The 24,179-nt window shown below is 43.4% G+C and overlaps 1 protein-coding gene across 1 annotated transcript in view; it reads left to right on the forward strand.

Moving 5' to 3' along the window:
* LOC138654935 (albumin-like) overlaps positions 1-24,179 on the forward strand; it is a 97,408-nt gene that overhangs the window by 59,458 nt on the left and 13,771 nt on the right. The window contains exons 9-13 of the mRNA XM_069743530.1: positions 7,160-7,295; positions 7,378-7,475; positions 8,742-8,880; positions 14,858-15,081; positions 15,366-15,498. Of these exons, the coding sequence (XP_069599631.1) occupies positions 7,160-7,295; positions 7,378-7,475; positions 8,742-8,880; positions 14,858-15,081; positions 15,366-15,498 (730 nt within the window). The remainder of the gene's footprint in view (positions 1-7,159; positions 7,296-7,377; positions 7,476-8,741; positions 8,881-14,857; positions 15,082-15,365; positions 15,499-24,179) is intronic.

Consider the following 24,179-nt stretch of genomic DNA (forward strand, 5'->3'; position numbering starts at 1 on the left):
GCACCGGCATGATGGGCGCCACTCCTTGCACCGCTGCGCTGCCGGACTCTCTATTGACACTCTGTCTTTCAGCTGCATTAGCGTTGCCGGGTGCTGCGGCGTCTCCGTGCTGCGACATACTGTGCCCCCTTAGTTAATCCGGACCCTTCCGGTCCTCCGCTTCCGTCGGGATAGTGTAGATTCGTTCCGCTGTGCAGCAGGATCGATTTTCCCCTTGCTCTGATGTCAGAGCGCTCAGCTTGGTGCCGCACACAATGACACGCCCCCTGCTGCTCCCACCCACCGCGCTCTGTAATGGCGGATTCTGAAGTTTTTCAGTTAGACTGGGGCTCAGGTGATGGCGTAGCTCAATTAACAGTCTCGTGCCTAACGGTTATGAAGTGATTACCTCAGGGGATGGCGGCCATCTTTACTCCATTATAACCAATGGGGAAAAGTCACTTTCAATAGTTTTCAATGGGGAATGGATTTTTCTTTAATAAAGTCAATTTTCAAGATTTTTCATCCCAGTTTTCACAGTTTTGGGCTCCAATCACGGCACACAATACCCGGTATACGGGCTGGCTAGATCCTGTTCGTGAAGCCAATTGTGACGCCCAGGAGACCGGGATACCCAGCACCGGACCAATGGAGTCTGTCTCTTGAGGGGGATGTCACGGGTGGCTTGACCCGGTGCTGTGGCCTCAGGCAATGCACAGTGTAAGGGGTATCATGAGGGGACAGGCACTTACTTGATCAGCAGCAGGTTCTCCCAGCGGTGACGATCCCGATCCTGGATAGATGGCTATTGTCCAAATGAAAGACTGAGGCACTGAAACGTTTAACCAGTTTACTTTAACATAAAAGGATTTACAACCAGTCTTGTCACCGGAGTCTGTATGGGAACTCTGAGTTACTTTGACCCTCTCGGGGTCTTCGCCTCTTATTGTGCGCAATTTCTGTGTGGCCCTGCTGCTGTATGTGAACTGGCTGCCGGCCCAATCTGTCCCCTCCGGGTCCTGGTTCGACGGGCAACCCGAGTCCTTTTATCGGTTTACCCCCTCTGGGAGTACCGCTGAACTCTGTGTCTGTTGCTGCGTCCGGCCCTAGTGAAGCTGATATCACCTCACGTTTTTCCGGTTGCTGTATTATATATAATGAATACAGCCACGGATCCGGTATCCGTCTTTGCGCCTGTTCTGGGTAGTGATTAATGCTACCCGGTTCTCACAATGTCCTTTTTCTCTATCCCTCTTCTCCTCAGGCCGGTGATTTAGGCCTGGTAACAGTCACAGGGCTGTTAGAGATTCAATTGTATGACCTCTCACTTTCAGCTCCTTAGCCCAACTGCCATTTCTTCTCTCAGACCAGAATGGATCAAGGGGAGTCTCTGGAGCTCCCCCTTCTGGCCGGAGGTGGTAGTGCAGTCTTGCTATTTTAGTATTCGCATTTAGTGTCAGTAACTATTTTTGTGGCAAATACCCCTAGGGGTGCCACACATGCTTGTTAGAGTTCATGAAAACTTCAGAAAACGTATGCAGCAGTGTGTGGATAGCGAAGGTCGACATTTGCCAGATACACTATTTAAAACCATGTAATTTAAAAATTCCATTACTGTTCAGTATAATTAAAATATAAAATAAATTTTTCTAATGATCATAATTTTTTTATTTCATTCCCAAATCAGCAAATTACTGCGCTCCACCCTGTATATATATATATATACATATATATATATATATATCTACTATATAATTGTCTAAGGGTCACTTCCGTCTTTCTGTCTGTCACGGTTATTCGTTTGCTGATTGGTCTCGAAAGCTGCCTGTCATGGCTGCCACGACCAATCAGCGACGCGCACAGTCCGGAAGAAAATGGCCGCTCCCTACTCCCCGCACTCACTTCCCGGCGCCCGCATACACCCCTCCGCTCACCGCTCACATAGGGTTAATGCCGGCGGTAACGGACCGCGTTATGCCAAGGGTAATGCACTCCGTTACCGCTGCTATTAACCCTGTGTGACCAAGTTTTTTACTATTGACGCAGCCTATGCAGCGCCAATAGTAAAAACATCTAATGTTAAAAATAAAAAAAAAATAAAAAATGATTATATACTCACCTACGCCGCCTTTCCCGCTCCTCGCAATGCAACCGACACGTTCCGGTAGCACGGATGGTCTGGCAGAAGGACCTGCCATGACGTCACGGTCATGTGACCGCGACGTCATCACAAGTCGTGCGCGCCTGCGCGGAAAGGACCTGCCGTGACGTCACGGTCATGTGACCGCGACGTCATCACACCCTGGGACCGGAAGCTGCCGCCTGCACCCCACATAGGCGACAGTGCTACAACGCGCCTGCGGAAGGTGAGTATATGTTTATTTTTTATTTTTTTAACCTGTGTCATACGTGGCTGGGCAATATACTACATTGGCTGTGCAATATACTACGTGGCTCTGTGCTGTATACTACGTCACTGGGCAATATACTACGTAACTGGGCAATATACTATGTGGCTCTGTGCTGTATACTACGTCACTGGGCAATATACAATGTAACTGGGCAATATACTATGTGGCTGGGCAATCTACTGCGTGGCTGGCCAATCTACTACGTGGCTGGGCAATATACTACATGGCTGGGCAATATACTACGTGGCATATTCTAGAATACCCGATGCATTAGAATCGGGCCACTATATATATATATTCCTATACATTATATATATGCACATACAGTGGGTCTATATTTGACAACGAATAGAGTAAAATGTAGGTTACAGACTTATACAGTGGGCACGGAAAGCATTCATACGCCTTTAAATTTTTCACTGTTTGTTTCATTGCAGCCATTTGGTAAATTCAAAAAAGTTAATTTAAAAAAAAAATTAATGTACACTCTGCACCCCATCTTGACTGAAAAAACAGAAATGTAGAATTTTTTGCAAATTTAATAAAAAAGAAAAACTGAAATATCACATGGTCATAAGTATTCAGACCCTTTGCTCAGACGCTCATATTTAAGTCACATGCTGTCCATTTCCTTGTGATCCTCCTTATAATGGTTCTCCTCCTTCATTGGAGTCCAGCTGTGTTTAAATAAACTGATAGGACTTGATTTAGAAAGGCACACACCTGTCTATATAAGACCTCACAGCTCACAGTGCATGTCAGACCAAATGAGATCATGAGGTCAAAGGAACTGGCCAAGGATCTCAGAGACAGAATTGTGGAAAGGCACAGATCTGGCCAAGGTTACAACAAAATTTCTTCAGTACTCAATCCTTAAATGGATGAAGTTTGGGACCACCAGAAGTCTTCCTAGACTTGACCGTCCAGCCAAACTGAGCAATTATGGGAGCAGAGCATTGTTGAGAGAGATAAAGAAGAACCCCAAGATCACTGTGGCTGAGCTCCAGAGATGCAGTAGGGAGATTGGAAAAAGTTACACAAAGTCAACTATCACTGCAGCCCTCCACCAGTCGGGCCTTTATGGCAGGGTGGCCTGACCTCCTCTGATCTCCTCAGTGCCAATCCAGGTGTGAAAAACTTGTTGCATCATTCCCAAAAAGACCTATGGCTGTATTAGCTCAAAAGGATGCTTCTACTCAATAATGAGCAAAGGGTCTGAATACTTATGACCATGTGATATTTCAGTTTTTCTTTTTAATACATTTCCAAAAATGTCTACATTCCTGGGTTTGTTTCAGTCAAGATGGGATGCAGCGTGTACATTAATGAGAAAAAAAATGAACTTTTCTGAATTTATCAAATGGATCCAATGAAACAAAGAGTGAAAAATGTAAAGGGGTATGGATACTTTCCGTACTCTCTGTATAAACAAAACTTATTGCAATAAGTGTATATATATATATATATATACAGTGGGGCAAAAAAGTATTTAGTCAGTCAGCAATAGTGCAAGTTCCACCACTTAAAAGGATGAGAGGCGTCTGTAATTTACATCATAGGTAGACCTCAACTATGGGAGACAAACTGAGAAAAAAAAATCCAGAAAATCACATTGTCTGTTTTTTTATCATTTTATTTGCATATTATGGTGGAAAATAAGTATTTGGTCAGAAACAAACAATCAAGATTTCTGGCTCTCACAGACATGTAACTTCTTCTCTAAGAGTCTCCTCTTTCCTCCACTCATTACCTGTAGTAATGGCACCTGTTTAAACTTGTTATCAGTATAAAAAGACACCTGTGCACACCCTCAAACAGTCTGACTCCAAACTCCACTATGGTGAAGACCAAAGAGCTGTCCAAGGACACCAGAAACAAAATTGTAGCCCTGCACCAGGCTGGGAAGGTTGAATCTGCAATAGCCAACCAGCTTGGAGTGAAGAAATCAACAGTGGGAGCAATAATTAGAAAATGGAAGACATACAAGACCACTGATAATCTCCCTCGATCTGGGGCTCCACGCAAAATCCCACCCCGTGGGGTCAGAATGATCACAAGAACGGTGAGCAAAAATCCCAGAACCACGCGGGGGGACCTAGTGAATGAACTGCAGAGAGCTGGGACCAATGTAACAAGGCCTACCATTAGTAACACACTACGCCACCATGGACTCAGATCCTGCAGTGCCAGACGTGTCCCACTTCTTAAGGCAGTACATGTCCGGGCCCGTCTAAAGTTTGCTAGAGAGCATTTGGATGATCCAGAGGAGTTTTGGGAGAATGTCCTATGGTCTGATGAAACCAAACTGGAACTGTTTGGTAGAAACACAACTTGTCGTGTTTGGAGGAAAAAGAATACTGAGTTGCATCCATCAAACACCATACCTACTGTAAAGCATGGTGGTGGAAACATCATGCTTTGGGGCTGTTTCTCTGCAAATGATACATGAAAGAATGAATGGGGCCATGTATCGTGAGATTTTGAGTGCAATCCTCCTTCCATCAGCAAGGGCATTGAAGATGAAACGTGGCTGGGTCTTTCAACATGACAATGATCCAAAGCACACCGCCAGGGCCACGAAGGAGTGGCTTCGTAAGAAGCATTTCAAGGTCCTGGAGTGGCCTAGCCAGTCTCCAGATCTCAACCCTATAGAAAACCTTTGGAGGGAGTTGAAAGTCCGTGTTGCCAAGCGAAAAGCCAAAAACATCACTGCTCTAGAGGAGATCTGCATGGAGGAATGGGCCAACATACCAACAACAGTGTGTGGCAACTTTGTGAAGACTTACAGAAAACGTTTGACCTCTGTCATTGCCAACAAAGGATATATTACAAAGTATTGAGATTAAATTTTGTTTCTGACCAAATACTTATTTTCCACCATAATATGCAAATAAAATGATAAAAAAACAGACAATGTGATTTTCTGGATTTTTTTTTCTCAGTTTGTCTCCCATAGTTGAGGTCTACCTATGATGTAAATTACAGACGCCTCTCATCTTTTTAAGTGGTGGAACTTGCACTATTGCTGACTGACTAAATACTTTTTTGCCCCACTGTATATATATATATATATATATATATATATCGTATATACACTGCTCAAAAAAATAAAGGGAATACTCAAATAACACATCCTAGATCTGAATGAATGAGCTATTCTCATTGAATACTTTGTTCTGTACAAAGTTGAATGTGCTGACAACAAAATCACACAAAAATCATTAATGGAAATCAAATTTATTAACCAATGGAGGTCTGGATTTGGAATCCCACTCAAAATAAAAGTGGAAAATCCAATTACAGGCTGATCCATCTTCAATGGAAATGCCTCAAGACAAGGAAATGATGCTCAGTAGTGTGTGTGGCCTCCATGTGCCTGTATGACCTCCCTACAATGTGCGGGCATGCTCCTGATGAGGCAGTGGATGGACTCCTGAGGGATATCCTCCCAGACCTGGACTAAAGCATCCGCCAACTCTAGGACAGTCTGTGGTGCAACGTGATGTTGGTGGATGGTGCTAGACATGATGTCCCAGATGTGTTCAATCGGATTCAGGCCAGTCCATAGCTTCAATGCCTTCATCTTGAGTGATCTATTTCAAGTGTTTATTTCTGATAATATTGATGATTATGGCTTACAGTCAATGAAAACCCAAAAGTCCATTCAAAAATTTGGGTGAGATTTACAAGGAGTGGACTGCTGCTGGAGTCATTGCGTCAAGAGCCACCACACACAGACGTATCCAGGTCATGGGCTACAAGTGTCACATTTCTTGTTTCAAGCCAATCATGACCAATAGACAACGCCAGAAGCGTCTATTGCAAAGGTGAAAAAAGAACTGGACTGTTGCTCAGTGGTCCAAGGTGTTTTCAGATTAAAGTAAATTTTGCATTTCATTTGGAAATCAAGGTCCCAGAGTCTGGAGGAAGAGTGGAGAGGCACACAATCCAAGCTGCTTGAGGTCTAGTGTGAAGTTTCCACAATCAGTGGTGGTTTGGGGAGCCATGTCATCTGCTTGTGTAGGTTCACTGTGTTTTATCAAGACCAAAGTCAGCGCAGCTGTCTACCAGGAAATTTTAGAACGCTTCATGCTTCCCTCTGCCGACAAGCTTTTTGGAGATGGAAATTTCATTCTCCACCAAGACTTGACACCTGTCCACATGGCCAAAAGTACCAATACCTGGTTTAAAAGCAGCAGTATCACTGTGCTTGACTGGCCAGCAAAATTGCATGACCTTAACCCCATAGATAATCTATGGGGTATTGTCAAAAGGAAGATGAGAGACACCAGACCCAACAAGGATGACGAGCTGAAGGCTGCTATCAAAGCAACCTGGGCTTCCATAACACCTCAGTAGCGCCACAGGCTGATTACCTCCATGCAACGCCGCATTGATGCAGTAATTTATGCAAAACGAGCCCCGACCAAGTATTGAGTGCTTTTACTGAACCTCGTACATTTCAGTAGGCCAACATTTCAGATTTTAAAATCATTTTTCAAGCTGGTGTTATAAAGTATTCTAATTTACTGAGATAATAACTTTTGTGTTTTCATTGGCTGCAGGCCATAATTATCAACGTTAACAGAAATAAACACTGAAATAGATCTCTCTGTATTCAGTTGTCATATTTATAAATATATTCCAATAATTTTTTTTATTTTAAATCTACTTGAAGAAAATTTTACTGTGACATATATGTCCAGAATTCTCATGATAATGTAGTTTACAGCATCTAACATTGTTTTCATATTTATGCTCTCTTGTAGGTTCCTTTTTGAATTTTCAAGAAGGCATCCAGAATTATCCGACCTATTCTGTATAGGAGTTGCTAAAGACTATGAAGCCCTGCTCAAGAAGTGCTGTGCAGAGGACCATCCTGCGGATTGTTACAACTTGGCTACGGTAAGATGTCTTTTACCTAGACAATCACCTGTCAAAGTAAAAAACAGGTTATAGAAATAATCTACTTTTGGTTTCTTCGCAGCCTCAACTATTTGAAGCCAGAATCAAAGAAATCCAAGCTCTAGCAAAGCAATCTTGTGAGGATAATGCAAATGTTGATCCTCATGTTTATCATGCTGAGTGAGTTTTCATCAGTAATTCTGTGACTAACTTAACTATTGTTTGGGGTCAGACAAAAAAGATACAAAAAATTGTTTTGTTAATAGAATACATAGTGATTATAGGTATTATTTTGACCTGTTGGATATTTAGAGATGCACTTGTATTCTGTGGAATATATGAATAATTCTATATGATGAATGTTTAAAGGGAACCTGTCACCCCGTTTTTTGAGATTGAGCTATAAATACTGTTAAATAGGGCCTGCGCTGTGCGTTACTATAGTGTATGTAGTGTACCCTGATTCCCCATGTATGCTGAGAAATACATTACCAAAGTCGCCTTTTTCGCCTGTCAATCAGGCTGGTCTGGTCAGGTGGGCGTGTTCACAGCGCTCTTTTCTTCCCCAGCTTTCCGTTGGTGGCGTAGTGGTGTGCGCATGTCCAGAGTTCCGACTTCCCTGCGCCCACGTGAAGACACAGCGCGCGATCTGCGCTGTAATCCCTTGCATCGGTGGGGGCGGCCATCTTCCTGGGGCCGCGCGTGCGCAGATGGAGTGCTCTGCTGCACGGGGCTTCAGGAAAATGGCCGCGGGATGCCGCGCGTGCGCACAAGAGATCGCGGCGGCCATTTTCCCAAAGCCGAGATGCAAACTCGGCTTTGGGAAAATGGCCGCCGCGATCTCTAATGCGCACGCGCGGCATCCCGCGGCCATTTTCCTGAAGCCCCGTGCAGCAGAGCACTCCATCTGCGCACGCGCGGCCCCAGGAAGATGGCCGCCCCCACCGATGCAAGGGATTACAGCGCAGATCGCGCGCTGTGTCTTCACGTGGGCGCAGGGAAGTCGGAACTCTGGACATGCGCACACCACTACGCCACCAACGGAAAGCTGGGGAAGAAAAGAGCGCTGTGAACACGCCCACCTGACCAGACCAGCCTGATTGACAGGCGAAAACGGCGACTTTGGTAATGTATTTCTCAGCATACATGGGGAATCAGGGTACACTACATACACTATAGTAACACACAGTGCAGGCCCTATTTAACAGTATTTATAGCTCAATCTCAAAAAACGGGGTGACAGGTTCCCTTTAATTACTGTGATTAAAGCCCAAGAGTCTATTGCATGGAGCATTAAACTGAGTTTATTGAATTCTCCTTAGAGTCAAAGTGATTGCAAGTGATTGCTTTATGATTGTACAAAGACTGTCTAAAAACATGAATCCTAGCTTTAATTAATTTGATAAGAAGGCTTCCTAATGTAGGATATATTTTTTTGCTTGTCAGAGTGCTAGGAATACTCGTACCACAAATGCCACAGATGTCAGATGAAATTTTTCATGGAACCATTGGTAAAATGACGAAAATTGCTGGCAAGTGTTGTAAACTTCCTGAGAACCAAAGACTGTCTTGTTTAGATGACAAGGTATGTTGCTTTCATGTGTTCTGTCCTAGGTGCGGTCCTAGGTACTGATTCCTTTAATTTCATGGATCAGGTCACATTAGAAAATAATAATCCAAAAAAAGCTTTTAAACCTTACCACTTGAATTGGCGTAGATACTGTGAAGGGTCCATGAAAATCATTGCACAAAATTTTCACAATCTTATAGAAATAATCCAGAATGTCCCCTTAACATTCGTGCACACTGGGTAGATGTATTCAGTGTAGGATAACATGATCCTGAAAATTGATTCTCAAATAAAGAAATAAATCTTTAATTGAAACTTGGATATGTATATTGGCTGCCAAAGAGCTCCATACGTGTCTACCAACATACAAATCTTACAGAAAAATATGTCAGGTTCATTCAGACTCCAAAATTATGCTTCTAGCAGTTAATCAGTTCATACCGACAGTGCCCAACAGCCACTTTTGGATGCCATACAGCTAAGTGCAGCCTTCATATGCAGAACTCTGCTGGCTACAGTGGGGCAAAAAAGTATTTAGTCAGTCAGCAATAGTGCAAGTTCCACCACTTAAAAAGATGAGAGGCATCTGTAATTTACATCATAGGTAGACCTCAACTATGGGAGACAAACTGAGAAAAAAAAATCCAGAAAATCACATTGTCTGTTTTTTTATCATTTTATTTGCATATTATGGTGGAAAATAAGTATTTGGTCAGAAACAAAATTTAATCTCAATACTTTGTAATATATCCTTTGTTGGCAATGACAGAGGTCAAACGTTTTCTGTAAGTCTTCACAAGGTTGCCACACACTGTTGTTGGTATGTTGGCCCATTCCTCCATGCAGATCTCCTCTAGAGCAGTGATGTTTTTGGCTTTTCGCTTGGCAACACGGACTTTCAACTCCCTCCAAAGGTTTTCTATAGGGTTGAGATCTGGAGACTGGCTAGGCCACTCCAGGACCTTGAAATGCTTCTTACGAAGCCACTCCTTCGTTGCCCTGGCGGTGTGCTTTGGATCATTGTGATGTTGAAAGACCCAGCCACGTTTCATCTTCAATGCCCTTGCTGATGGAAGGAGGTTTGCACTCAAAATCTCACGATACATGACCCCATTCATTCTTTCATGTACCCGGATCAGTCGTCCTGGCCGCTTTGCAGAGAAACAGCCCCAAAGCATGATGTTTCCACCACCATGCTTTACAGTAGGTATGGTGTTTGATGGATGCAACTCAGTATTCTTTTTCCTCCAAACACGACAAGTTGTGTTTCTACCAAACAGTTCCAGTTTGGTTTCATCAGACCATAGGATATTCTCCCAAAACTCCTCTGGATCATCCAAATGCTCTCTAGCAAACTTCAGACGGGCCCGGACATGTAGTGGCTTAAGCAGTGGGACACGTCTGGCACTGCAGGATCTGAGTCCATGGTGGCGTAGTGTGTTACTTATGCTAGGCCTTGTTACATTGGTCCCAGCTCTCTGCAGTTCATTCACTAGGTCCCCCCGCGTGGTTCTGGGATTTTTGCTCACCGTTCTTGTGATCATTCTGACCCCACGGGGTGGGATTTTGTGTGGAGCCCCAGATCGAGGGAGATTATCAGTGGTCTTGTATGTCTTCCATTTTCTAATTATTGCTCCCACTGTTGATTTCTTCACTCCAAGCTGGTTGGCTATTGCAGATTCAGTCTTCCCAGCCTGGTGCAGGGCTACAATTTTGTTTCTGGTGTCCTTTGACAGCTCTTTGGTCTTCACCATAGTGGAGTTTAGAGTCAGACAGTTTGAGGGTGTGCACAGGTGTCTTTTTATACTGATAACAAGTTTAAACAGGTGCCATTACTACAGGTAATGAGTGGAGGAAAGAGGAGACTCTTAAAGAAGTTACAGGTCTGTGAGAGCCAGAAATCTTGATTGTTTGTTTCTGACCAAATACTTATTTTCCACCATAATATGCAAATAAATTGTTAAAAAAACAGACAATGTGATTTTCTGGATTTTTTTTTCTCAGTTTGTCTCCCATAGTTGAGGTCTACCTATGATGTAAATTACAGACGCCTCTCATCTTTTTAAGTGGTGGAACTTGCACTATTGCTGACTGACTAAATACTTTTTTGCCCCACTGTATATAGAAGAAATGGCCCATTTTGACTAAACAATAATCAGGGAATAAGCGTTCATAAGAGCATCCAAATATTCCACCAAACTCCAGATTAACTAGAAAATGTTTGTTCATCGTGTGCAATGATTATTAAACAGGCTTAAAATATGTATTGGCATCACATTCACCCTGCCAATAACAAGTAGCTTCATGGGGACAGAATGATAGCTTTAATGATCTTTCTGTGCATATAGAATGTTTGTTGGCCTATGTTGAGAGCTAATATATAGTCGATTGGCAATTATTTAATGACTGCAGTTGGCACTTCTAAAGGGACCATAAGAGTCCTTCCTAAAGCCAATTATATAAATTCTTCCAAGAAAAAAACCAAGCACAAGGCGCACTACTCAATAATTATAAATATTATAAACAACGGGGTGCAATATCGGTGGAGAAACTGTAACATGCAAAAAGAGAAAAAAAAGAACCACTGTAGGATATGCACAACACCACTGTTATGTTAAAAGGGAAAAACGTTATTAACAATTGAAGGTTAAAACATAATTAAAACCATGTGGGTCCCCCCATGCAATTAACATACCACATTGGTAACAATTCATGGGCCCTAAAAAATACATGCCCCTAATGCATCAAACATGACAATAAATACAGCAGCATGATCAAATAGAAAATAATGATCAAAATCCTAGGATGTGGTAGACACAATACTTATCCCTTTAAATATATGTATCACAATGTTATAGAGTAGACCAGGCAACACACTCAATTAAATAAATAACACCAAGCAATCACCTATCACAGCAATACCTATACTGCTGGGCAACAGACTAGCCCTAGGGTGTAAGCTAAATCTAATATATAAAGCTGATTGTGTGTATGTATGTATGTATGTATGTGTGTATGTGTGTATGTCTGGGATTGGCATCTGCACCGTCGCAGCTACAGACACAAAATTTTGCACAGTCACACGTCTGGACCCCGAGAGCCTCATAGACTATGTTGTGAGTCGAAATTTTAACCCCGCGTGTTCCAATTCACCAAACAATTTTGCCCCTATCTACATAATGGGAAAAAGTGAAAGGAAAAGTGTTGGAGGCAAATTGACAGCTGCCAGATGTGAACAAGGGGGACTTAAAGAATGAGAGTGATGGCGCCAAAGAGTATATACCGTACAGTTGCTAAGGTGGGGCCCCGACATGGGATACTCACCACACATGGGGATATGAACACACACACAAAATGCACCACACACTACTACGTGCTTGAACGCATATACCACCCTCAGCACACATTTCACCACACATACACCAACCTCGCCACATAAAAGTCGAAACACAAAAGTCGCCTCTCAAAATTTGCCACGCGCAAAACTCGCCACATGCAAAACTAGGCTCACGCAAAACTCGCCACACATGCAAAACTCACCTCATGGAAAATCACCACATGCAAAACTTGCACACGCGGAAAAATTGCCACATGCACAAAAGTTGCAACACATGCAAAAGTTGCCTCAAACAGAACTTGCACATACGCAAAAGGCACCACACATAAAACTCGTCACGCGCAAAACTCGCCATGCACAAAACTTGCTGCACACAACTTGCTACACTAACCTGTCACATGCAACTCGACACACAAAAAGTTGCTACATGCATGTCGCCACACAAAACTCATCTCACAAAAGTTGCCACATGCATGTCGCCACACGCAACTCAATACACACAACTTGACACATGAAACTCACCCTAAAACACACACAAGTCTGGTATTATCCTTCAAAAATAAAAATCTGATTAATAAGCAGACAAACTACAAGAGCAACAACTGTACCATATAGGAAATCCAACAGCTGTCAGTCACATGACCTGTCTATTATGTGTGAGCTAATATATACTGCCAGGGGGGAGGGCTTCCTGTTGGCTGGGGATTTATCAGGCTGCCAATTTAGCTTACAAATACTGAGCTAAAAATACTGAGCAAATAATGTGTGAACGAGGTCTAATACAGGAGGAGATGACACACAGGTATATACTATATACAGGGGAGATGACATACAGGTACATACTATATACAGGGGAGATGACACAGGTATATACTATATACAGGGGAGATGACACACAGGTATATACTATATACAGGGGAGATGATGCACAAGTATATACTATATACAGGAGGAGATGACAAACAGGTATATACTATATACAGGGGAGATGACATAAAGGTGTATACTATATACAGAAGAGATGACATACAGGTATATACTATATACAGGAGGAGATGACACATAGGTATATACAATATACAGGAGATGACACAGCAGGTATATACTATTTACAGGGGATATGACATACAGGTATATACTATATACAGGAGATGACATACAGGTGTATACTATATATAAGGGAGATGACAAGCATGTATATACTGAGGGGAAAATGAGAGGTGTGAGGTGAAAATGAGGGGTGTGAGGTAAAAATGAAAAGGTGTAAGTGCAAAATGAGAGGAGTGAGGGAAAATAGTGGAGTGATCGGAAAATGACAGATGTGAGGTCAAAATGACAAGTGTTAGGGGGGAATGAGAGGAGTGAGGGGGAAAATAAGAGGAGTGAGGGGGAAAATGAGAGGTGTAAGGGAGAAAATGAGAGATGTGAGGGGGAAAATGAGAGGCGTGATGGGAAAATAAGAGAAGTGAGGTGCTATAACTAACCACAGATATTTACTATACCCAGGCAACGCCAGGCTCTTCAGCTAGTAGCTAGATAAAGGTGCCGAAATCGCACCTCACTGAACCTGCAACATGGGCCCTGCATGAGAAAAACATGCGTGGCCACCTGGAACCCGTCTGAGATGGGGATCAAGGGAGAAGAGGAGCAAGGGGGGAGTAGGAGACCAGTACTCCACGCGTATCGCCATCAACAGAACGGCTTCATCAAGGGAAGTAGCACTAGCAGTTAATGCACGTTTTAAATACCTTAAATCATTAGTGGTCAGTGTGTGCCAGTGAGCGTCGGTGTGTCATGGCAGGAACCGGAAGTCACGTGGTACCAATGTGGTATGTTAATTGCATGGGGGGACCCACATGGTTTTAATTATGCCTTAACCTTCAATTATTAATAAAGTTCTACCCTTTTAACATAACATTGGTGGTGTGCATATCCTACAGTGGTTCTTTTTTTCCTCTTTTTGCAAATTATATAAATTCTTGTCTCATGCACAACCCAAAAATTTCTCAAAATGCTTTGGCCCCAATTCTTTAAGGCTGGTGTTTTGTATGCCAGAATCAGTGAGGAAATATTGGAGTAAAATGCATCGCATTCATACCAGGTGTGCTCCCTTTATTGACTTTGGCGCATCTGGCAACTGCCCTGCACTACCTTTGGAAACCTATGCCAGCCAGGGCCCGACATACATTTCTTATGTAATTTATGCCACTTTTGTTGTTTAAATTATGATGAGTTTGTTGGTCGCGCTTGACCATGCCCCCAGTTTCTGCCCACTTTTCAAAAAATTGTTGGAACAGGCAAAAAAATGGCAGAAATCAAACATTTTTAAGTAACTTTGACTTGTGCAAAAATTTGAGTAACATTCAAGCAATTTAACGACAGAGTTACGGCCCTTTTGAATACAGTGCACATAATCCACCTTATAAATTAGAGACATTTAGATAGTAGAAAACCCTGTTAATAAGAGGGCAAAAAATGCCCAAAAAATTATCAGAAGCACTGTGTTTGAAGGCACCCTAAGGCTAATTACAAGTTGGCATTGCTAATAACAATTGATACTGAATACAGAAGGCACAATTTATTAGATTTTTGGCTATAATCTATACTGACAACAGTTTTTCATCAATTAAAATATACTTATTTTTGCATTTCCAGCTTGATATATTACTAGGAGAAATATGTGAAATAGATTCAAAAACATTCATAAACGATCAAGTTCATCATTGTTGCATTGACTCTTATTTGGGCAGAAGACCATGCTTTCAAAACCTTGGTCTTGACCCATCTTACAAAGCACCAGAGATTGATGTAACTCACTACAAAGGTCGTGCTGATATCTGTCATGGGACAGAAGAGGAGCAGAAACACAAGAGGCTTGGGTAAGTTCGTTAATTAGATCTGGAGCCAATGTTATTATTGCTTATGTTCCCATTTACCCTTTGATAAAACCCTAACTAGATAAGTAACATCCAATTCTTGAGTGATGCTACATTTCATAAATTCTATTATAATAGAAAAAGATCTTGAATTGTAGATGAGTCGGGGTGCCAAATATCCTAGCGTTTTTTTAGGCTTGGGCGATGCTAATTATGTAATGTACAGATATTATTTTAGTTTGTTCTTGTTGCCTTTATTGTTCGATCCTTTTCTAAATAAATTGCAGATTGTTGATTCGTGTCCTGAAAGATAAGCCTGATACCCCACGAGAGAAACTACATCAGATTAATGGAAAATTCAATGAAATAAGAGTGAAATGCTGCGAAGCAGAAGATCGCCAAGCCTGCTTTGACAGTGAAGTAAGTTTCTTGTATTATTGTTCACTGTGACTGCAGCTATTTTACATTTAGCGTGAATTAATCTGCATTTACACTGAAAGATTATAGTGAATGAGAGTTTTTAATAATTCGCTATAACTTTTCAGTTTGAATAGGCTCCTGCTCCCTTGAAGAAAAGGCATTCATTGGGTGAAGTGATCTTTTGCATAAGATCACTGTTCTCGTCAATGTATCGTCCACTTATGAGAAATATGGAAACTTATTTCAGTGCACATCATTTACCACGGTCTACCTGTGTAAACAGGCTAATAAACGACCAACGATTGGAAAAGCTTTACCGATCAGCGGTCATTCAGTGCTGCCGGTCAGTCCATGTGAACAGACCTATTAAATAGGTTGCTTTACTTTACTGTAATTGAAGCTATGTTAGATCTAAGGTGATTTAAGGTGAGTTAAGATCTGTTTACAGGGAATGACCGCGGATGAGTAAACATTTACCGATCGCCGGTGGTTTAACTAGATACCACATACTAGATTGCTTATTGCACATAGGCTACACAGGACTACGCACAGCGTCGCACTGGAGCACCTTGGGCCCACCAGAGAAAATCACTTTTGGGGCCCACTATGTAGCTACATAGAAATAAATACAGGACCACCGATTGTGTGGTAAAGCACGCTACTATTAGGGTATAATATAAGGTAGTACAGATCTTAATTATGTAGCAGGGGTTGAGGTAGAATCATAGAGGGGTAGCCCCCTCATAGAGTATAATGTCGCCCCCTCATAAAATAATGTAGCCCCCTCATAAAATATAATGCAGCCCCCTCTCATAGAATATAATGCAGCACCCCACAAAATATAATGCTGCCCCCTCAGTTATAACACAGTCCCCACCATAGACTATAATGTAGCACCCTCATAGGGTATAATGCAGCCCCCCTCATATAGTATAATGGAGCCAAACACAAAATATAATGCAGCCCCACCATAGAATATACTGTAGCCCCCTCATAGGGCATAATGCTGCCCCCCTCATATAGTATGATGTAGCCCCCCAGAATATAAGGTAGTCCCCTGATAGAATAATGCAGCCCCCTGTAGAGTATACTGTAGCCCCCTTATATAGTAATATGTAGCCCCAGAATATAATGTAGTCCCCTGAGAGAATAATGCAACCCCACCACAGAATATAATGCAGCCCCCCATAGAGTATACTGTAGCCCCCCATATAGAATGATGTAGCCCCCAAAATATAATGTAGTCCCCCCACAGAATATAATGTAGCCCCCTCACAAAGTATAATGCAGCCCCTCTGCACCCCCATCATTGTCCTCAACACCATGTCCATCATTGCCTTCTCCCCCACCACCCCATCATTCTACCCCACCACCCCCATCACTGCCCATTCCACCACCTCCATCATTGCCTCCTCTCCCACCACCATCATTGTCCATTTCATAACCTCCATCATCACCTCCATCATTGCCTCCCCCACCAGCATCATTGCTGATTTCATCTCCTCTATCTTTGCCTCCCCCACCATCATTGCCTAATCACCTCCATCATTGCCTGCCCCCACCATCATTGCCTATCACCTCCATCATTGCCTCCCCCCATCATCATTGCCCATCACCTCCATCATTGCCTCCCCCACCATCATTGCCTAATCACCTCCATCATTGCCTCCCCCACCATCATTGCCTATCACCTCCATCATTGCCTCCCCCACCATCATTGCCCATCACCTCCATCATTGCCTACCCCCACCACCATCATCATTGCCTCCCCCACCATCATTGCCCATCACCTCCATCATTGCCTCCCCCACCATCATTGCCTAATCACCTCCATCATTGCCTCCCCCACCATCATTGCCTATCACCTCCATCATTGCCTCCCCCACCATCATTGCCCATCACCTCCATCATTGCCTCCCCCCACCACCATCATCATTGCCTCCCCGACCATCATTGCCCATCACTTCCATCATTGCCTCCCCTCACCATCATTGCCCATCATCTCCATCATTGCCTCCCCCACCACCATCATTGCCCATTACCTCCATCATTGCCTCCCCACCATCATTGCCCATCACCTGCATCATTGCCTCCCCCCACCCAATATCATTGTACACACACACACCTCATCTCATCTCACCTCCCCGCAGCAGCACATCCCCCAGCCTTTTCCTCGCCGGCAGCTTTCTGTCTCAGACAGCACGCTGGATGATGAATTCATCCAGCTGGCATGTCTCAGGCAGAAAACAGGACGCCGGGATGTGCTGCACTGTGTGCCTGCGTGTGTGTATCTGGTGTGGTACTTTGTGTATGTGCGTACGTGTGTGTGGTGCGGTGGTGGGGCTTTAAATGTGGGCAGTGTTAGCTGCAGCCTGCGGCTAACGTTGCCCACTATTAAGGAGAAATGGTATTCACGCTTCTCCATGCCCACAGGGGCATGGGGAAGCGTGAATATTCATTTTGCTTTAGCAGCGGGGACAGGATCCTGTCTCCAGCTGCTTCTAGGCTGGCACAGGGCGGGGCCCCTTGATTCAGGGGCCCCATAGTCACTGGCTGGGAGCCCCTGGAGCAGTGGGGCCCTTGAAACTGTGGGGGCCCCAGGTAGCTGCTGGCAAGTATGCCAGCAGGTGTCAGTGCCTGGGCCCACCAGAGAATCCTCCGGTTCTCCGGTGAGCCAGTCCGAGCCTGACTACGCAACACTGAAAATGGTGATCTTTTACTGTGCACAAAAGATCATTTCACCTGAGGAATGAGAACTTTTGATTTGGTGATCGGCAGCCTGTTTACACGGCAAGATCATGGGCGGACATACCGCCGGTTCAACCGGTGCGGCTGCACTGGGGCTCGGAGGCTCTGGGGGGCCCCTGCAGGGCGGCTAATATAGAGGGCAATCTGGCCAGTTTATCCGGCCCCAAGGCTCCGGGGGCCCCCTGGCCAGATTGCCCTCATGTGCGGCAGGCAGGGAGCAATCCCTGTAGCTCCGCTGCCTGCAAGAGAAAATGGCAACGGATCTGCAGGGAATGAATCTATCCTGCTTCCTTTCTCACACAGACAGCAGCGGCTGAATGACATCATCATTCCGCGCTGCGGTTGTGCGAGACAGGAAGCTGCCGGCTTGCAGCTTCAGGATAGGATCCGTGCGCAGAGGTGAGACATCTCCTGTCTTTCTTCACGGCTGCTCCTCCTCCCGGCTCGTCCTGTCTGGTGCTTGTTGTTAGATCACCCTTCTCTCTGCACACACTTCCAGCCTGTGCAGAACGGCAGAACGGCGTCTGCACACTCATGCCTGGAAGGAAGTTGCAGCTGTGTGCAGGACCTCAATCACCCCCTGAGCAGGAGGTAAAGAATGGTCTGAATGTGATGGGTTGTTTAGCAGAGTAAAGAGAGGAGGCAGGGGCTGCAGTCAGAGACAAGAAGCAGTGATTTACTGACTGTGACCCCCGGAGCTTTGTGTTCTCTGGTCAGTGCAGGATTTTCATCCACACACAGCAGGGACCAGAGAGCTCAGAACTTGGGTACACAGTCACTAAATCACTGGGTCTATTCTTTGATGGGACCCACACTCCAGTCATCACTGCAGCATCAGATCCAGGCTGGGACTGACCCCTGAGCCCATCCCCCAGTGAAGACTTTTCCACATATACTGTATCTGTTGCATTAAACACACCGGTACAATACATAGACACATACAAGGGTATGTTTCCACTGTCAGTAAACTCTGCGGATTGGACGCTGTGTACATCCGCGGCATCCAATCCGCAGCAGCCGGATGTTACAGCATAGTGCATGAGATTTTAAGGAATCCAATGTCCACTATGTATGCAGCAGCACCCACAGCTTCCCTGCGGAGACGGACATGCGGTGCATCTTTCTAGACCGTAGCATGTCTATTTATCTTGCGGAGATGCTCAGTCTCTGCAAGATAAATATCACAGTCCAATGTATAGGATGCAGTGATTCCGCATGTGTTCAATGAACACATGTGGAAGCATCACTCGTACAAAAGCCGGCAGCGCTTTGGACCGAGCGGACATGTGCTGCATCCAAAGCACTGCCGATTCCTGACCGTGGAACCATACCCTTATACATTAATGTATAGTATGTCACATATGCAGTAGACACAGGTGTTTATTATACATGGGCATATTCTACAGTATATGTATGCATTTTATATAGGTACTAGCTGAAGAGCCCGGCGTTGCCTAGTCATAGTAAATATCTGTGGTTAGTTATAGCACCTCACTTCTCTTATTTTCCCATCACACCTCTTATTTTCCCAATCACATCTTTCATTTCCCCCCTCACATCTCTCATTTTCTCCCTCACTCCTCTCATTCCCCCCTAACACTTGTCATTTCGACCTCACATCTGTCATTTTCCGATCACTCCACTATTTTCCCTCGCTCCTCTCATTTTGCACTCATAACTTTTCATTTTCACCGCACACCCCTCATTTTCACCTCAGTATATACATGTTTGCATCTCCCTTATATATAGTATACACCTGTATGTCATCTCCTGTATATAGTATATACCTGTATGTCATCTCCCCTGTATATAGTATATACCTGCTGTGTGTCATCTCCCCTGTATATAGTATATACCTGTATGTCATCTTCTATATATAGTATATACCTGTTTGTCATCTCCTTCTATATATAGTATATACCTGTATGTCATCTCCTCCTGTATATGGTATATATCTGTGTCATCTCCTCCTGTATATAGTATATACCTGTATGTATTCTTCTATATATAGCTTATACCTGTATGTCATCTCCTCCTGTATATAGTACATACTTGTAGGTCATCTGCTCCTGTATATAGTATATACCTGTGTGTCATCTCCTCCTGTATATAGTTTATACCTGTATGTCATCTCCTCCTGTATATAGTATGTACCTGTATGTCATCTCCTCCTCTATATAGTATATACCTGTGTGTCATCTCTCCTGTATATAGTATATATCTGTGTGTCATCTCCTCCTGTATATAGTATATACCTGTGTGTCATCTCCTCCTGTATTAGACCTCGTTCACACGTTATTTGCTCAGTATTTTTACCTCAGTATTTGTAAGCTAAATTGGCAGCCTGATAAATCCCCAGCCAACAGGAAGCCCTCCACTGGCAGTATATATTAGCTCACACATACACATAATAGACAGGTCATGTGACTGACAGCTGCCGTATTTCCTATATGGTACATTTGTTGCTCTTGTAGTTTGTCTGCTTATTAATCAGATTTTTATTTTTGAAGGATAATACCAGACTTTTGTGTGTTTTAGGGTGAGTTTCGTTTGTCAAGTTGTGTGTGTTGAGTTGCGTGTGGCGACATGCATGTAGCGATTTTTGTGAGATGAGTTTTGTGTGGCAACATGCGTGTAGCAACTTTTTGTGTGTCGAGTTGCATGTGACAGGTTGGTGTAGCAAGTTGTGTGCAGCAAGTTTTGCACATGGCGAGTTTTGCGCATGGCGAGTTTTATGTGTGGTGCCTTTTGAGTATGTGCAAGTTTTGTGTGAGGCAACTTTTGCATGTGTTGCAACTTTTGTGCATGTGGCAATTTTTCCGCGTGTGCAAGTTTTGCATGTGGCGAGTTTTCCATGAGGTGAGTTTTGCACTTGTGGCGAGTTTTGCGTGAGCCTAGTTTTTGCATGTGGCGAGTTTTGCGCGTAGCGAGTTTTGAGTAGCGACTTTTGTGTTTCGACTTTTATGTGGCGAGGTTGGTGTATGTGTGGTGAAATGTGTGCTGAGGGTGGTATATATGTTCAAGCACGTGGTAGTGTGTGGCCCATTTTGTGTGTGTGTTCATATCCCCGTGTGTGGTGAGTATCCTATGTCGGGGCCCCATCTTAGCAACTGTATGGTATATACTCTTTGGCGCCATCGCTTTTGTTCACATCTGGCAGCTGCCAATTTGCCTCCAACACTTTTCCTTTCACTTTTCCCTATTATGTAGATAGGGGAAAAATTGTTTGGTGAATTGGATAGCGCGGGGTTAAAATCTCACCTCACAACATAGCCTATGACGCTCTCGGGGTCCAGACGTGTGACTGTGCAAAATTTTGTGGCTGTAGCTGCGACGCCTCCAACACTTTTCCTTTCACTTTTTCCCCATTATGTAGATAGGGGCAAAATTGTTTGGTGAATTGGAAAGCGTGGGGTTAAAATTTCACCTCACAACATAGCCTATGACGCTCTACTTATAGTCTTCCTTCAACCTTAATAACTATGTAACTATGTAACTTGTCATTTCAACCTCACATCTGACATTTTCTGATCACTCCACTATTTTTCCTCACTCCTCTCATTTTGCACTCACACCTTTTCATTTTCACCTCACACCTCTCATTTTCACCTCATCACCTCAGTATATACATGTTTGTCATCTCCCTTATATATAGTATACATCTGTATGTCATCTCCTGAATATAGTATATACCTGTATGTCATCTCCCCTGTATATAGTATATACCTACTGTGTGTCATCTCCCCTATATATAGTATATACCCGAATGTCATCTCCTTCTATATATAGTATATACCTGTATGTCATCTCCTCCTGTATATAGTATATACCTGTGTGTCATCTCCCCTGTATATAGTATATATCTGTGTGTCATCTCCTCCTGTATATAGTATATACCTGCATGTTATCTTCTATATATAGCATATACCTGTATGTCATCTCCTCCTGTATATAGTATATACCTGTGTGTCATCTCCCCTGTATATAGTATATATCTGTGTGTCATCTCCTCCTGTATATAGTATATACCTGCATGTCACCTTCTATATATAGCATATACCTGTATGTCATCTCCTCCTGTATATAGTATATACCTGTATGTCATCTCCTCCTGTATATATATGTACCTGTATGTCATCTCCTCCTCCATATAGTATATACCTGTGTGTCATCTCTCCTGTATCTACTATATAAAGCTGAATGTGTGTGTGTGTGTATGTCCGGGATTGGCATCTGCACCGTCGCAGCTACAGCCACAAAATTTTGCACAGTCACACGTCTGGACCCCGAGAGCGTCATAGGCTATATTGTGAGGCGAAATTTTAACCCCGCGCGTTCCAATTCACCAAACAATTTTGCCCCTATCTACATATTGGGGAAAAAAGTGAAAGGAAAAGTGTTGGAGGCGTCGCAGCTACAGCCACAAAATTTTGCACAGTCACACGTCTGGACCCCGAGAGCGTCATAGGCTATGTTGTGAGGTGAAATTTTAACCCCACGCTTTCCAATTCACCAAACAATTTTGCCCCTATCTACATAATGGGAAAAAATGAAAGGAAAAGTGTAGGAGGCAAATTGACAGCTGCCAGATGTGAACAAGGGGGACTTAAAGAATGAGAGCGATGGCGCCAAAGAGTATATACCGTACAGTTGCTAAGGTGGGGCCTCGACATGGGATACTCACCACACACGGGGATATGAACACACACAAAATGCGCCACACACTACCACATGCTTGAACACATATTACCCTCAGCACACATTTCACCACAAATACACCAACCTCGCCACATAAAAGTCAAAACACAAAAGTCGCCACTCAAAACTCGCCACGCGCAGAACTCGCCACATGCAAAAACTAGGCTCTTGCAAAACTCGCCACAAGTGCAAAATTCTCCTCATGAAAAACTCGCCACACGCAAAACTTGAACACGCGGAAAAATTGCCACATGCACAAAAGTTGCAACACATGCAAAAGTTGCCTCACACAAAACTTGCACATACTCAAAAGGCACCACACATAATACTCGCAACGCGCAAAACTCGCCAAGCGCAAAACTTGCTGCACACAACTTGCTACACTAACCTGTCACATGTAACTCGACACACAAAAAGTTGCTACACGCATGTTGCTACACAAAACTCATCTCACAAAAGTCGCTACATGCATGTTGCCACACGCAACTCAACACACACAACTTGACAAACGAAACTCGCCCTAAAACACACACAAGTCTGGTATTATCCTTCAAAAATAAAAATCTGATTAATAAGCAGACAAACTACAACAATTGCACCATATAGGAAATACGGCAGCTGTCAGTCACATGACCTGTCTATTATGTGTATGTGTGAGCTAATATATACTGTCAGGGGGAGGGCTTCCTGTTGGCTGGGGATTTATCAGGCTGCCAATTTAGCTTACAAATACTGAGGTAAAAATACTGAGCAAATAACGTGTGAACGAGGTCTAATACAGGAGGAGATGACACACAGGTATATACTATATACAGGAGAGATGACACACAGTTATATACTATATAGAGGAGGAGATGACATATAGGTACATATATATACAGGAGGAGATGACATACAGGTATATACTATATACAGGAGGAGATGACATACAGGTATATGCTATATATAGAAGATGACATGCAGGTATATACTATATGCAGGAGGAGATGACACTCAGATATATACTATATACAGGGGAGATGACACACAGGTATATACTATATACAGGAGGAGATGACATACAGGTATATGCTATATATAGAAGATGACATGCAGGTATATACTATATGCAGGAGGAGATGACACTCAGATATATACTATATACAGGGGAGATGACACACAGGTATATACTATATACAGGAGGAGATGACATACAGGTATATACTATATATAGAAGGAGATGACATTCAGGTATA

This window comes from Ranitomeya imitator, chromosome 1 (genome assembly GCF_032444005.1).
Source record: "Ranitomeya imitator isolate aRanImi1 chromosome 1, aRanImi1.pri, whole genome shotgun sequence".
Classification (NCBI taxonomy): Eukaryota; Metazoa; Chordata; class Amphibia; order Anura; family Dendrobatidae; genus Ranitomeya; species Ranitomeya imitator.